The 14,107-nt window shown below is 55.6% G+C and overlaps 1 protein-coding gene across 6 annotated transcripts in view; it reads right to left on the bottom strand.

Moving 5' to 3' along the window:
- SMAD3 (SMAD family member 3) overlaps nt 1–14,107 on the bottom strand; it is a 116,988-nt gene that overhangs the window by 17,679 nt on the left and 85,202 nt on the right. For 5 of the 6 annotated variants that reach the window (XM_045067606.1, XM_004758623.3, XM_045067607.1 and 2 more), the window contains 4 exons: nt 8,268–8,461; nt 7,940–8,071; nt 6,554–6,628; nt 3,705–3,755 (listed from right to left, as the gene is read on the bottom strand). In XM_045067606.1, coding sequence (XP_044923541.1) covers nt 3,705–3,755; nt 6,554–6,628; nt 7,940–8,071; nt 8,268–8,461 — 452 coding nt within the window. Of the gene's footprint in view, nt 1–3,704; nt 3,756–6,553; nt 6,629–7,540; nt 7,721–7,939; nt 8,072–8,267; nt 8,462–14,107 lie in introns of those variants that run through there. The other variant, XM_013059483.2, reaches the window with a different exon arrangement.

Genomic DNA, 14,107 nt, shown 5'->3' with positions numbered 1-14,107 from the left:
CCTCCCTTGCACAGGGCTGCTCAGAGGCCTGCCCACATGAGTGCCCTGGGTGCCCAGGGAGGGGAGGTATGGGGTGGGGGGGCTTACGGCACAGGTTTCCAAACTCTGGTGATGACAAAACCCTGTCTCCCTTACCCCACTTTGGGAAAGGCTGCCCACAGGCTAATGGCTTCCAAAGTCAGCAGGGCCAGCCCCGGCGTCTCTCTGGACGGCTTGGTTGTGTCCTGGACACAGTTAGACATCGGCCACTCATTGCCACCTTCCCACCCAAGCCCATCCCGGCTCCTGGACGTCCTGCCTCACCAGCTTCCCAGTTAAAGCTGGTCAATAATTGCCTGCTGATTCAGGCCCGCGGCCTCTCTCAGGGACCCTCCGAGCCCCACCGCCATCACTCCAAAGCGTTCATCTTGGTCTCCTTCAGTTTAACAGCTTTCTAAGGGCAGATTTTTCTTTTTAAATCTGGGGGGGGGCTGGGGTTTGGCCACCAGCCATTTCCTCTAGAATTTAACTTCTATACACTGGCCAGGTTAATCTTTATGAAGCTGTCAGCTGATAACCAACCACCCTTCCCTTCAGTGACTTCATTCGTAGGCAAGAAGGAAACCACTGAGCATTCAAGGCTCTTTGCTCAGTGTCGCCACTGCATCACCAGCCTCATCTGCCCCCCTCATCCCAGCCAACCACAACAGTGGCTGTCCTCTGAGCTCCCCCCCCTTTCATGCCCTTCCCTCTACCCGCGATGTCCTTCCCTCCTTCTCCGCCTCCCAGCGTCTCACCTGTCCTTCCGGGGCCAGCTCACTCCTGACACTGTGACTCTGAGGTCTTCCTACCTGATCTGGCACTTTCCTCCTTGGCCTACACAGTTCCCCTTCTGCCTACTCCCTTGGGGTCTGGCACAATGCCTCACGGGGGGACAGAGACCCCTCCCTCCATTCCCATCAGATTGTGAATGCCCACATGGACTCCCAGTATCTGCACATACTGGGAACACAGCAGACCTGACTGAATGAATTCCACAGAGACACAGGCCAGCCTGGGGGCAGGTCCGCACTGGGACGCCATCACTGTCTCCTTTGGACCCTCCGGCTATTTCAACTGTACCTACTTCTCGTTTCATAATTACGTTTACTCCTGCCTTACTGATTCCCCACAAGGCCATAGTATCTTGATGGCAGGGTCTGTGAGTCCTCCTTAAACCCCCCGCCCCACCTGGACTGGCAGGAAGTTCCTGGAGCATCAACAAGGAAGGAAGAGAAAGGCTGGCGGGCAGGGCTCCCACCCCAGCTCCTAAACCTGAGACCCACCCTCAACGCCAATAAATGCCATTCTAGAGCTTGGTCCTGAGGAGGAGGTGAGGACGGGGGAGCTGGTCTAAACAATGCAGTGAGACCGTGTCCTGCTGCAGAGAGAAGCACATGCTCTGAATCCTGAGTTTGAAGGCCTGAGTTCGAAGCTTCTCCATTTACTTGGCAGGAGTGAGGTGACCAGCCTGCTCCTTGGCTTCCTAATCAGGCAAGTGAAGAATCATAGTACTGCCATCGTGTGCAGTGGTTACGAAGCCTGGGTTAACGTGCATGAAGCGCTCCAAACACTAAGTTGTCAAGAAATGTTTGCCATCATCATCACCTTCATCCCTCCCTTCCAGAGAGGATGCCTGGAGTCCGTGAGATTTTCTGGGTGGGGATGAAGCCAAGAGTTTTAAAAAGGTGAAGGTAGGGGGGTGGTTCTGGGGCCCCGCAAGTGGACAGGAAGCACTGATGTCTCACCACGAGTCCTGCCCCTGACTCATGAGCTGACTCGTCCCCCCCATGCAGGTGTTCCCAGCACACCGGCACCCACTCTCCCTCCACCCGGCCTGGGGGCTGTTCCTGCCTTTGGAGAAATGACTGAAGTATTCTCAGCCCTCACCCAAGGGGCCTGAGGAATGGGGCGGCAGAGAGGGAGAACTGAGTCCGTGGAACACCCCTGCCCCAGGTCCAAGTTCAAAAACCATCCTGTTGTCCTGGTCTACCCAAACTAGAAGGAAATTCCCAGCAAGCTACCACCTGGGACAGCTTTCATTCTGAACCACTGAGGCAGCACGGCTTCTGAGGCAAGGGCCTGCTCAGGGTCTGTGGACTCAAGGGGCTGCCTTGGCCAAGGGCCGGAGGAGTAGAACGGTCCCCAAATGAAATTTAAACCAGCCAACCTCCAAAGCTGGAAAACCAGAGTCGGGTTCAAGATCCTGGCCTTTAATTTCTCAAGTGTTAACACAGCTTCTAGCCTTCAGAGTTTGTTTTTAATAACTCAATCGGTCCTTTCACATCAGGAATGTGACCTTCCCTCCGCAAAGCCCAACACTCACAGTGATATTATTTTACAAAGACGTTAGAATAGATTCGCCCAAAGTCCCATTTCACACTGCCCACTTGTCAGCCTCTATGAAAGGGGTTTCAGGCATCTCCCGAGGTTCTAAATGCTTTTCTTCATCTGATGCTATCAGTCAAGGCCTGGAAACAACTGGGAATAAAAGCCAGACCAACCTCCACTCCATTCACGGAACTTGGATATTAACTCTTTCTTTTCCCAAACCTTTTTTCACAAACCAAACCCCAGCAGTCAAGGCCCAAACAAAATCAAACTCACATTTTCCCAAAACTACCAGACCAGCACATTAAAAAAAAAAAAAATCAAAACAGCCCCCAGGAAAGAGAGTGGAAGTTCCATTTGCCCTGAACCCTTCAACAGGCCCCACTCAGGAGCAGAGGGGCCCTCCTGGAGTCCAGAAACTGCCCTCACACAGAAACCATGGTCCACCTGCTCTAAAACATCAGGAGACAAGGCAAGAGGAGAGAGGAGGCATCTAAATATGGAAATGTCTTTACAAAGGAACAAGAAGAATGAAAAAAAAAAAATGGGTGGACAACTGTGATCACCACTGGTGAGGCACTAATACAGACCCGTGATCCACAAACGTCGGAAGGACCATAGCAAGGTGGGAGGGTGAGGAGAAGAGGGGCAACTGTGCTCACCCTTCCCCAACCCCAATTTCCTTATATCTCGCTGTTTCAAATAAAAGGCACATGGGTTGCCTAGGTGGCTAAGCCAGTTGAGGATCTGCCTTCGGCTCTGGTCATGATTCCGGGGTCCTGGGATCGAGCCCCACATCAGGCTCTCTGCTCAGTGGGGGAGTCTGCTTCTCCCTCTGCCACCCCCCACATCCTGCTTGTGTTTTCTCTTTTCTGACAAATAAATAAATACTCTTTTAAACACTAAGCTTTAAAAAAAACCTAAAAAGTACATAATTCTAAGACGAAATACTAGGATAAAACCCCAAGTCTCTCTTGAAATCAGTCAACAGAAGTCAGGGGGCCAGAGTCCACATGGCCGTTCGTGGCTTTGCATCAAACCACACACGAGTGCTTGGCTGACCACAACTTCTCGGCTCCTGAGCACAAGGTTTGGGGGATTTTCATTCACTCACGTCTGACAGCCACTCAGGGGAAATACAAACCCAGCACATGGTCACCTTTTTCCTGCCACCACTGCTCTCAGGTTACTCTGTTCCGTGGGTGACCCCAGAATCACTGTAACCAGAAACCTGATGGGCTGAGCTCAGCTGATGGTGGGGGTGGGGCGGGGGTGGGGGAGAGAGCCTCACGCTCAGGGACCCCTCCCCACACTGGCCTCCAGCCAGGGCTGCTGCTAGACAGGGAGATACTTACCCAAATTATTGTGCGCTGGGGACATCGGATTCGGGGAAAGGTTTGGAGAACCTGCGAGGTGAGACACAGTCGTGAGAACTAAAAGAACACTCTTGACTTGGAGAGCTGAATTCCTGACCGCCTGCCTCAAGACAGGGCAGCTCAACCCAGTCCCTGGGTCCCAGTCTTTACCTGAGGCACAAATGGATAATCAGATAACCTCAGAGGTCTCTCCCAGGACTCAATGATGTGAGAGTCTTGCCCAAGCCCACAGTGCAGGGCCGGAAGCTCCCCTGCAGCTCTGCCCCCAGGGAAATGAGAAGGGCAGGGAAGGCCCTCTCTCCAGCTTTGCTCAAAGGCCCAGGCAGCCAAGCCTCAACCTCCTGCATAGCAAGGCCTGCAGCTGTCCGTCCCAAATGCAGCCCCTTCCCAGGTCTCAGGAAACACAGCAAGCTGCCTCAGAAATCCCACAGGCCTCCAACCAGAGTGATATCCGACGTGAGGCATGATGGTTCCTGGGGAACGATGTCTGAACCTACCCAGCTCTTCCTGTCCTGCTCCCTTCTCTCTACCTGTTGCTCCCAGAACAGAGAAAACCACATCGCATCAGACAACCCAGCGGACGCCTCTCCCCAGAGCAATTTGGCTCATCCCCGTGTCCCTGCCTCCAGCTGGGACAGCCTATGGGAGGCGCAGCCCCCAACCCCTGCCACCTGCCAGTCTGCCTGCAGAGGTGCCTGGAGCTGTTAAAGGGGTCTGTTCCTGCTCCCCAACCGGGCTGTAACCTCCCCGAGGGTGAGGGAGGAGCCACGGGCTTCTTTTCCTCCTCCAGAACCCAATCCATCAGGGGATGTGGAAGAGCCCGGGAAGAGGCAGTTTCCAAATTGGCCCCGGAGTCCAGGCCTGCGCCCAGTGTATCAGCTGTGGGGTTTTAGCAAAGTGGTTTAACCTCTTTGCGCCCCGATTTTCTCCCCCCCTTCAGGTATAAAATGCGGATAATAGCATCCACCGTGTGACCTGCAGATGTGAAGGGAGGTCGTGCGCGTACAAATGGCTGCCCCGAGACTGGCACACGGTGGGCGCTCCGTAAATGCTTTCCTGTTTTGTCGCAGCCCAAATCAAGGCGGCCTGGGGAAGGCCTGGCCTGGAAGGGCCCGTGTGCATGTCCTGGGGGCCACAGGGCTGGAAAAGGTGGTCCTCAGGCCCCAACAAATACACTATCACATCTCAGCTGCCAAGAGAGCAACTTGACTGGTTTCCACGTGAACGTTGAGTCAAGAACAGAGGATAAGCTGGAGACCCCATCCACGGGCCGGGGGTCCCTGAAGCCCAATGTCCACCTCTGACAGATGACGGGCGCCCCCAACGGGGCCCCGCGGGTACACTGATTGCGGGGACAGACCACGGGGCAGAAAGGAGGGCAGGGAGGGGCCGAGAAAGGAGGGTTGAGGGGGAAAGGGGCAGGCTGCTCATTCGGTGCCCGGACCCCCTCCTTCGGCCGGTTTTCTTTGACAACCGTAATCATTCCACGCACAGGAAGAAGAGCAAGGAGGGGAAAGAAAGGATTGAGGAGCCATGTGGCCTCCAGAGAGATGCTGCTCCGCCGAGGCCCCGCGGCAGCACCTCAAAGCCGTGAGCTTGCAGCAGCCGCTCGGCACCGAGTACAGGAGGCCTTCGGCGCATTCCAGCTGGGTCCGCGCCGTCCGCCACTCGAGCGGGGCGTGTGCTACCCACCACGTGCCACGATGCCCAGGCTAGGTAGCCGGCAACTAGGTTCATGGTGAATGGGCACGTCTCCTTCCTGCTTCTTGCGGGAATCGCACACCCTCCCCTGGGCCGCGTGCAAGGGAAGCCGGCTCTGCCTCCCACCATGGCTCTGTGTGGACCCGGCATGCCCGCTCTTGTCGGGACGGACATCTGCTCAGCTCCCTGCTCCTCCTCACCCCACCACACACCCGGCGAGTGCACAGTCTATGTGGCTGGCCGGTGGGCTTCGGTTCCGGGAGCCAATTTGGTCCCATAACAAATGACGCAGGACATCTGGAGACAGGGGGGCTGGGTCCCTCTTGACAGGAACACCTCAGTCACGTTTGGTCACTACACACAGATCCCCAGCAAAGACCCTGCCTCTGTGTGGGCTCTTCCCGATCTTAGGTGATAGAGCCCACCCCCGCCAGTCGACTGCCAGCAACACCTCACGACGGGGGGCGGGGGGCGATGGACGGGACTCTGCCTACAGCCCAAGGGGACTCCTGCCCTCTCTCAAACCCCGAATGACTGTCCTCCCGCCTCTCCCCGCTCTCCAGCCACACTGAGCTCTCCTCGTCCCAGGAAGGCACCAGGCTGTCCTGCCCACGTGCCCCAGGACTCTGCCTGGCATACGCTTTGCCTGCCCCGATGACTTGGCCAACACTTGCCCAGTTCTAAGACTCAACTCAAGAGACACCTACACGGTGGCGCCTGAGTGGCTCAGTGGGTTAAGCCTCTGCCTTCAGCTCAGGTCCTGGGATCAAGCTCTGAATTGGCTCTCTGCTCAGCAGGGAGCCTGCTTCCTTCTCTCAGCCTGCCTCTATGCCTACTTGTGATCTCTGTCTGTCAAATACATAAATAAAATCTTTAAAGAGAGAGAGAGACCTACACTATGAAACACTGCTCCACCCCCCAGGGCCTGCCCACTTGTGCCCCATGCCCTAGGGGCACAAGGCAGATCACTGCCTGCTGTCTCCCTCTCAGGCTGGGAGCAGCTCAGGCTCACTCCTCCATCCCCAGCACTGGGCACACAGAGGTTGCTCTGGAAATGCCTGAGAGAGGGCTGGAGGGATAGAGGGACGGAGGAGAGACAGGCACTGGGACAGGATGAAGACTCTGACCTGCATCCATGCTGTGGTTCATCTGGTGGTCACTGGTCTCTCCATCTTCACTCAGGTAGCCAGGGGGTGGGGTTTCTGGGAATCAGAAGGAAGGTGGTTCATTAAACGGCCTCCAGTGTTTGGCTTGGAGAACCCCGCTACACGCATCACACAATTACACCACTCTGCCCGCGGCAGGTGCTGTAGGAACACAGCTCCGGGGCAAGGGCACCGTCTCCTGGATTCTGCAATCATCACACCCTTCGACCCCTGGCTCCTCATCTGGATGGGGACCACTTCTGTTCACGTGGCCCTGACTCCCGAGATTGACATGCTTGTTCCGAGAGCCTCTGCCAGACTAAGTGCTCCCCACCCTGGAAGGTCAGATGTAAGCCCACCCCTCCAAGGAGGCCGTGGACTTGCCTCAGTCTTGCCCATCTCTGTCCTCCCAAGGGCCCTTTGGCTCTGCTGTCTACTCCTGCAGGGACACCTTGGTCTTTGTCGTCCCTCTAGGGGTGGTCCTGGCCTCCCTGGGCAGCTGCAAGTTCACTGACAGCAATGACTGTGATCTAGTTCTCTGACTGACCCTGGACAGTGACTGAGCTCTCTAAGGTTTGCTCAGTGAACACAGTGACCTTGTGAAGGACCTGGAAAGGCTGGGTCTGTAAAGGGGTCTCTTGGAACGCTCTGCCCCAGCGCACAGGCCTGTGGTCAACCTCAGCACTGCGCTAACTCACTCAGGGTGAGAGGCTCCCTCCAACCAGAGAGCTCTGGCTCTCGGAAAAGCAGGCGGCAGGATTCCTGCCACTGGGACCAGCCCAAGCACCGGCAAGCAGTTTTCCTGGACGCCCCAAGGGCTGGTGATTCACACCTTATTTGCATGTAAATGAGGGGCTTCTAAAAACATTTGCACTCTGACAGCTGAGCCCACTTTCTCCCCGTGCAGTAAAAACTCCAGCTGGCAGCAGCTCCAGCCCAGGCTGCGGTCCCCCCACCAAGCTTACTTACTTAGGGCCTCGGTTCTCCACACTGGCCGCCCGGCCCTCGGTTCCCCCATGGCTCTGCAGGCCCCCAGACCGTCGGGGGATCCTGCCCAAACTCCAGCCTCGGCCGCGAGGGCGGTGAGAGAAACACAGCGTTGCTATTTCCGCTTCCAAAATAAATGACTGCACCGAGCCCGGGCGGAAGGGTCACGCCGCCGCTCCTCGTGCCAAGAAAAGCATCGTTAGTGAGCGGGGAGGCCAAGGCCACGGGTCCTCTCCCAACGGGTGTGCGGTTCTGAGTCAGGGCCCTGGGGCCAGCGCTGTGTGCAGGGGAGACGGGTTCGAGGGGGCCAGGAGAGCCACGGGGGATTGTTGGAGGGACGGGAGGCAGGGCCCCTGGTGGCCTACGCACCGCGGCGCCTACCTGGAATATTGCTCTGGGGCTCGATGCCTGCGGGGAAGTTCGTGTTCTCAGGGATGGAATGGCTGTAGTCGTCCAGCGGGGGGAACTCGGCCGGGATCTCTGTGTGGCGTGGGACCAGCACAGGAGGTAGAACTGTCCAGAAGAGCAGAGGTGGGTCAGTGTCAAGGCTGGGCTGGCACCAAAGCCCTCCTAGTGTCGCTGGCCCACCAGCACAGTGGACCCGCCTCTACCCCCCTCTCCCGCCCAGGAAGGGGAAGGAGACACCGGGCAGATAGCTGCAGACCCCCGGAGCAGATAAGCTACAGACCCCTGGAACGGGGGCGCCTACCTGGGGTCTCTACCCTCTGATAGTGGTAGGGATTCACGCAGACCTCATCCTTCTTCATGTTGAAGGCGAACTCACACAGCTCCATGGCCCGCAGCTCGTGGTGGCTGTGCAGGTCGGGCCATCGCCACAAGCGGCAGTAGATGACATGGGGGAGCCCCTTCCGATGGGACACCTGCAGGCGGCCATCCAGGGACCTGTGCAGACGGGGTGAAGAGGAACAGCAGAGTGGATTGGGCTGACGTTCTCCCTGACGTCAGCCTGCACTGCTGCTCCTGGGAGCTAGCTGGCCCAAACTCAGGAAGCACCCCCCCCCCCCCGCCGCCCCATTTCTCTGAGCTGCACAGGGCCTCAGGATCAGAGAATCCTGTTAGGGCTGGCAGGGGTCCCAGGAGAGGAACACAGAGGCCCACCAAGGAAGGCCAAGGGCCTCCCCGGGCTGGCAGGGTGGACCTTGACCTCACCAAGCCCTGGAGTGAGTTCTCTAGCCCTCGCGCACCCCCCCCATATGAAGGGAATGGCACTTGACTCGTGTTCTGAGCAGGTCCACGGGCCGGGCTGAGGTGTGCAGAGGGGTTCAGGCCTGAGCAAGAAAATGGGAGTTCTTGAGGTATGTGCACGTGTGAGGACCACAGGGATGTGGAAGTGACGAAGCACAGGCTGCATCTAACCCCTCCCAACACGCAGCCCCTTCCCCCACATCAGAAAAAACAGGAAAACCCCTCTCCCTTCTAGCTGCTATTTGTGAAGAGCTGGGAAGGAAAGAGGGCCATGGAAGGGAATTTCAAATGGTAAGAGCCTACAGTGGCAACCTCTCAGGAACCCCCTTCTGGTTGAGGGTGTCACCCAGGAGTTACTGCCCACAGAGTGCTCCTAGTTCAGAGCCAAAGCCTGAGGCCTCCAGCCGGAGCTGAGGAGAAAGGGAGGCCAGCTCTACACCAGGCTGAGTTCTGCAACTGTCCCCCGCCTGGCTGGACCAGCCAAGGGGCCTTCCCTGTGCAAACAATGTCTTCTGTGGTGACCCAACGCCCCCACCTCTCAGGCCAGGCCAAAGCATGGGCCCCAGCAGCACAGGGCCACGGAAGTGGGTTAAAAGGAAGACTCTCAGAGGCTTCCCCAACCTACTAAGTCCGATTCTTCCTCTTCATAAACCCCCCCAGTGAAGTGCATGAGAAGAAAGGCAGAGCGGGGACGCCGGGCCTGCCTGCTGGGAGCCCGGGAGTGGCAGGCACAATCCCCGCCAAGAGTAAGGCAGGAACATGGCAGGCTTCTGAAGATGACGCCCAGTGTCATACAGGTAAGGAGATCCTGTTCACACAGTCCTTTCTTTAACAGACCTTTTATGAGCTCCTACTACGTGTGGCACGAGGGACACAGTAGGTTGGGAAGAGATGTCATAGTCAAACAGACCCCAGAGTGGTCCCTGATCCCATGAGCCTCCAGTCCAATGGACAAGACAAATATTAATAAAATCATTCTACGCAGCTACAATCACCAACCGTGCAAGGATTCTGAAGGAAAAGTGCAGGGAGCACATGACCCCGGGGACCTGGTTTTACTAAAGGGCTGGACAGGGTGCCTCTGGGGTGGGGATGGTTGGCCTGAAAGTGCAAAGGACAAGGAAAACTAACCAGGCAAAGGTGCGTGGGTGGAGGGCGTTCCATGTAAGGCGAAGGTCGTGTGCAAAGGCCCTGTGATGGTGGAAATTACGGTGAGGAGGGAGAACAGAAAGAAGGCCAGAGAGCATGGGGAGGAGAGAGGGAGAGAGCGGGGTGTAAGATGAGGTAGGGGAGCGGGCAAGGCAGGCCTTGCAGGGCCTTGAGAGCCGTGATAAAAGGTTCTACCTTTTTCCTAAAAGCCAAGGAAATCCCTGAGGTGTTTCAGCTGAGATGTTTTCAGCACACATGCGTGTGCACGAGACTGGCCCCGTGAGACTTGGCAGCCCGGACAAGACTGGGGACTGTGGGAGTGGACAGTGACTTGGAGGTACATGTGAATAAAGAGGCACATGGCACGACGGCTTTCCCTACAAGAAGGTCCACGCTAGGATCCCACCGCTCAGTGGGTGCAACTTTCCTTAATAGCTGGGTGGGGCCCGTGGAGAAGTGTTCACAAGCTCTCCCTGCCTTCGGCCCCCACCACCCAGGACTGAGGGCACCCATTTGCCTGGCTAAACAGAACCCAAGGGCAAGCCTCCAGGGAGGGCTGAGCGAGATGCAACCAGAAGCACCCACCAAGGGGAAAGAAACAGAAGTCCAATCAAACTCTCTAAGCCCCTGGTCTGGGAATGGGGAAGGGACAAAGGTCAGAGCAAGACTTAGTTGCAGGGATTGACAAGGAGCTGCTGACGAAGGGCATCTCCAAGGATATAATTACCTCCCTCCTGTGGAGCCCCAACCAAGGAACCCCTCCAGCCAAAAAACAGTAATTAGCAGGCAGAGCAAGAGAGGGCAGCCTGGGACTCACCTCCCACCACCCCCTGAGGCAGAGAAGGAAGACTATAGGATATGGAGTCATGCGACCTGGGGTCAACAAGAGGCTCTTCTCTCCCAGCTGGGAGGCCCTGGGCAAATCATGAGGTCTCTGGGACTCTTAGCTACTTCGTCTGGAAAATCCAAGTCCCCCGCCCCCACACCCCCCCACAGCTCAGTGTCCACTAGAAGCCCTAGCGGTCTCTCTCCACGGGACAGCAGCCCTGGGGCAATGGGGTGAGTGACCAGGCTGTGGAGGAAAGAAAGGGAGGGTGGGAACGGATGAGTGGGGACAGGATTACTCAGTTGCTCCCATTCTCTTGCAAAGCCACCGAGTGCATGCAGATGAGGACAGCAGCCACGGTCACTAGGTGTTTGAAAAAAGCCCAAGCTAAGAGCCAGCTGGACACCGAGCGGCCTCTTCCAGGGGCAGCCCTGGAGAAAGGCTCAGGTGGGCAGTGAGGGAGGCCTGGGGCTATGGAGGGGGCCCCTCAGCCCCCACCTAGCTGATTGAAGGGGATGACACTCTTGTTTTAAAGCTAACAATAACACAGGGCAAGAGCAGGGGTGGTGGCGGGTGACACAAGAGAAGGGTCTCGGTTTCCATGGGGCAGACGGCCCCAGAAAGTGAGCACGAACAGAAGCTCCTGGCAACTCTGTATCTGGGCCAGAGCCTTTAGGAAGAGAAGGGGGAGGGGACAGACCCTCACACACAGACAGCCCTGACATCAGACACCCCCAGAACCAGGACAGCCGCGGCTGGCAGCTCACTCCCCAGAGACAGGACTGGACCCAGGACATCACACCAGCTCGGGGACCTGTGAGGGGGGAAAGGGCACGGAGAGGGCATATAGGGGACGGCCACGCAGATGTGCAGCTCTGACACGATACGGGGGATGGGGCCAATGTCTGCGTGTGAGGTGGGCTGTGATGGGGTAGCTACAGGTTTCTGCCGCTGAGGGACCGGAAGGGGCATCGAGGTGCCAAAGAAGGACAGGGGCACTGCACTTGTAGGTCAAGAACCTCAGTCTGCGCGTCCCTCGTCTCTTCCTTTTTTGCATTTCATGGCTGTTTCCTCTCAAAAATAAAGTGCTTGGCTGTCTTCTCAAAGGATTATGGCATAGAAGGCTCCAGGCGGAGAGGAAAGATGGGGAGAAAGGTATGGGAGACAGTAAAGGGGAGGGGGTATGGGAGAAGAAGGTAGTGGAGGGAAGGAAGAGAGGAGAAAGGGAGGGGTGAGGAACGGATGAAGGGGGGAGGGAGGAGAAGAAATGTCCTTCCACATACAACAAACTGAAAGAAGGCGTCTACCTCTGTCCTGCCCAAGACAGCCAGTAAGAGAAGCGCGCAAACCCACTCAGAGCCGGCCAAGTGGGAACCGACCTTGGAGTGGAGTGAGCGGAAACCAAGGCACCTCTCAGAGGAGTCCAACAAAAGGTATCCCATGTGCGCCTCAGAACCTGCCTGGGAAAGACTTGGGAATTGGGGGCGCCGTGCACTTCCCCAGATGAGGCCAAACACAGGAGGATAGCCTGAAAGTCTATGGAAGAGACGGGCAGGTCAGCTCGCCTCCCTGAGCCTCCCAACTAGTGAGAAACAGGTCTGCTCTCTGCAGAAAATGAACCGGAGAGCAGGGCTCCAGATGGGACCACGACGGCACAGCCAGGGTCAGGCGAGGGCTGGAAACAGGATGTTGTCGACCGTCTCTTGCTCACGCGGTACCCAGGATGGTGACAGGCAGGCGCGTCCCCCCTCCACCCCACCTGTTGGAGACATTAAACAGCCCAGCCCACAAGACACGCAGTACTGACATTTGGGGAACCCCCAACAAAATGGCCCTGTTGCTGCCAGCTCACCCTACAGGGGGGCTCACCTGCCAATGTCAAACACGGAGCATTCAGTCTCCTTTTTACTGCTTCACTCGTAAATACGAACGCACAGCCAGAAGCCTCAGGCATTTAAAGAAAGCCTCCAACAAGAGGCACAAGAGGCACGGGGACTGAAGTCAGTGAGGGAGAAAAAGGAAGTCTCAGACAACGCAGGGAACAGAGAACATTTCAAACAAAATGAAACAAAAACTACTCTCAGGGAGACAAGATATTATAATCCTAACACCGGAACATTTACAAACTATTATAAAAAACACTTAGAAGGACGCCTGGGTGGCTCAGTTGGTTAAGCATGCAACTCTTGATTTTGGCTCAGGTCATGATCTCATGGGCTGTGGGATCGAGCCCTGTGTTGGGCTCTGCGCTGGGTGTGGAGTCTGATGGGATTCTTTTTCTCCCTCTGCTTGTCCCTCTCCATATTACCCCCACTGCTCAAAACCAAAACCAAACAAACAAACAAAAAAAAACAAAAAAGCCCTCTTGGAAATAATAATATAATAATAAATAAATAATAAAAATAAGTTTAAAATTCTGGAAAGACCTGAGTTTTTTCAATTACATACATGATTTACCAGTTTCTAGAAATCAAGGGAAGCCCAGTAACCAAGGCAGTGTGATAATGGCGAACCACTGGGAAACACATCAATGAAGCCTAACGGAGCCCAGGAATAGTCACGTGTAAAGGGACAGTTGATGTTCAACAAACGACAAAGACCATTTAGTAGAGACAGGATTGTCTGTTCTACAAACAGTGCCAGGACAACTGGATATCCGTATGCGAGACAAATGACCTTCAACCTACACCTTGCACCCTATATAAAAATTAACGGAGATGGGTCCTAATACAGAGCCTGAAACTACAACCACAGGAAGGAATCTTGGTGGCCTTGGGCCAGGCCCATGTGGCTCACACACCACCACGTAAAAAGCATATTCTGCTAAAAAAACAAAGCTCACCAATCGGACTGTCATCAAAATGTAAACTCCTGGTCTTTGAACAACATTGTTAAGAGAATAAAAAGCCACAAGTTGGGAGAAAATATCTGCAAAGCCTCCATCTGACAAAGGACCTGCTTCTGGAATAGATCAAGAACCCCGAAAACTCAGTATTAAGAAAACAAACAACCCGACTACAAAAACAAAAACAGGTAGAGGAATTGAACAGACACACCACAAAAAGATATAAAGATGGTAAATGAGGCACATGAAATGATGCTCAACACCACTAGTCATCAGGGAAGTGCGAATTGAAACCACGATGAGACACCCCTTCGTAATTGTCCGAACGGCTACAATTAAGGGCCGGGCTACAGGCTGGTGAGGGCAGGAAGCGCCTCGTGCGGCAGACATTGCTGGTTGGCATAGGTCACGGTGTAACTACTTTGGAATAACAGTTTGGAAGTTCAAAATAGTTCCTCAAAAGTTCAAAACATCAACTTCCCACACGATCTACCCATCCCACTAAGTGCTTCCTCCCCCAGGA

The sequence above is a fragment of the Mustela putorius genome, unplaced genomic scaffold (assembly GCF_011764305.1).
Source record: "Mustela putorius furo isolate JIRA1106 unplaced genomic scaffold, ASM1176430v1.1 tig00003896_pilon_pilon_pilon, whole genome shotgun sequence".
NCBI lineage: Eukaryota > Metazoa > Chordata > Mammalia > Carnivora > Mustelidae > Mustela > Mustela putorius.
Note: the sequence above shows the minus strand (reverse complement) of the source record. Positions and strands in the feature narration are given on the sequence as shown.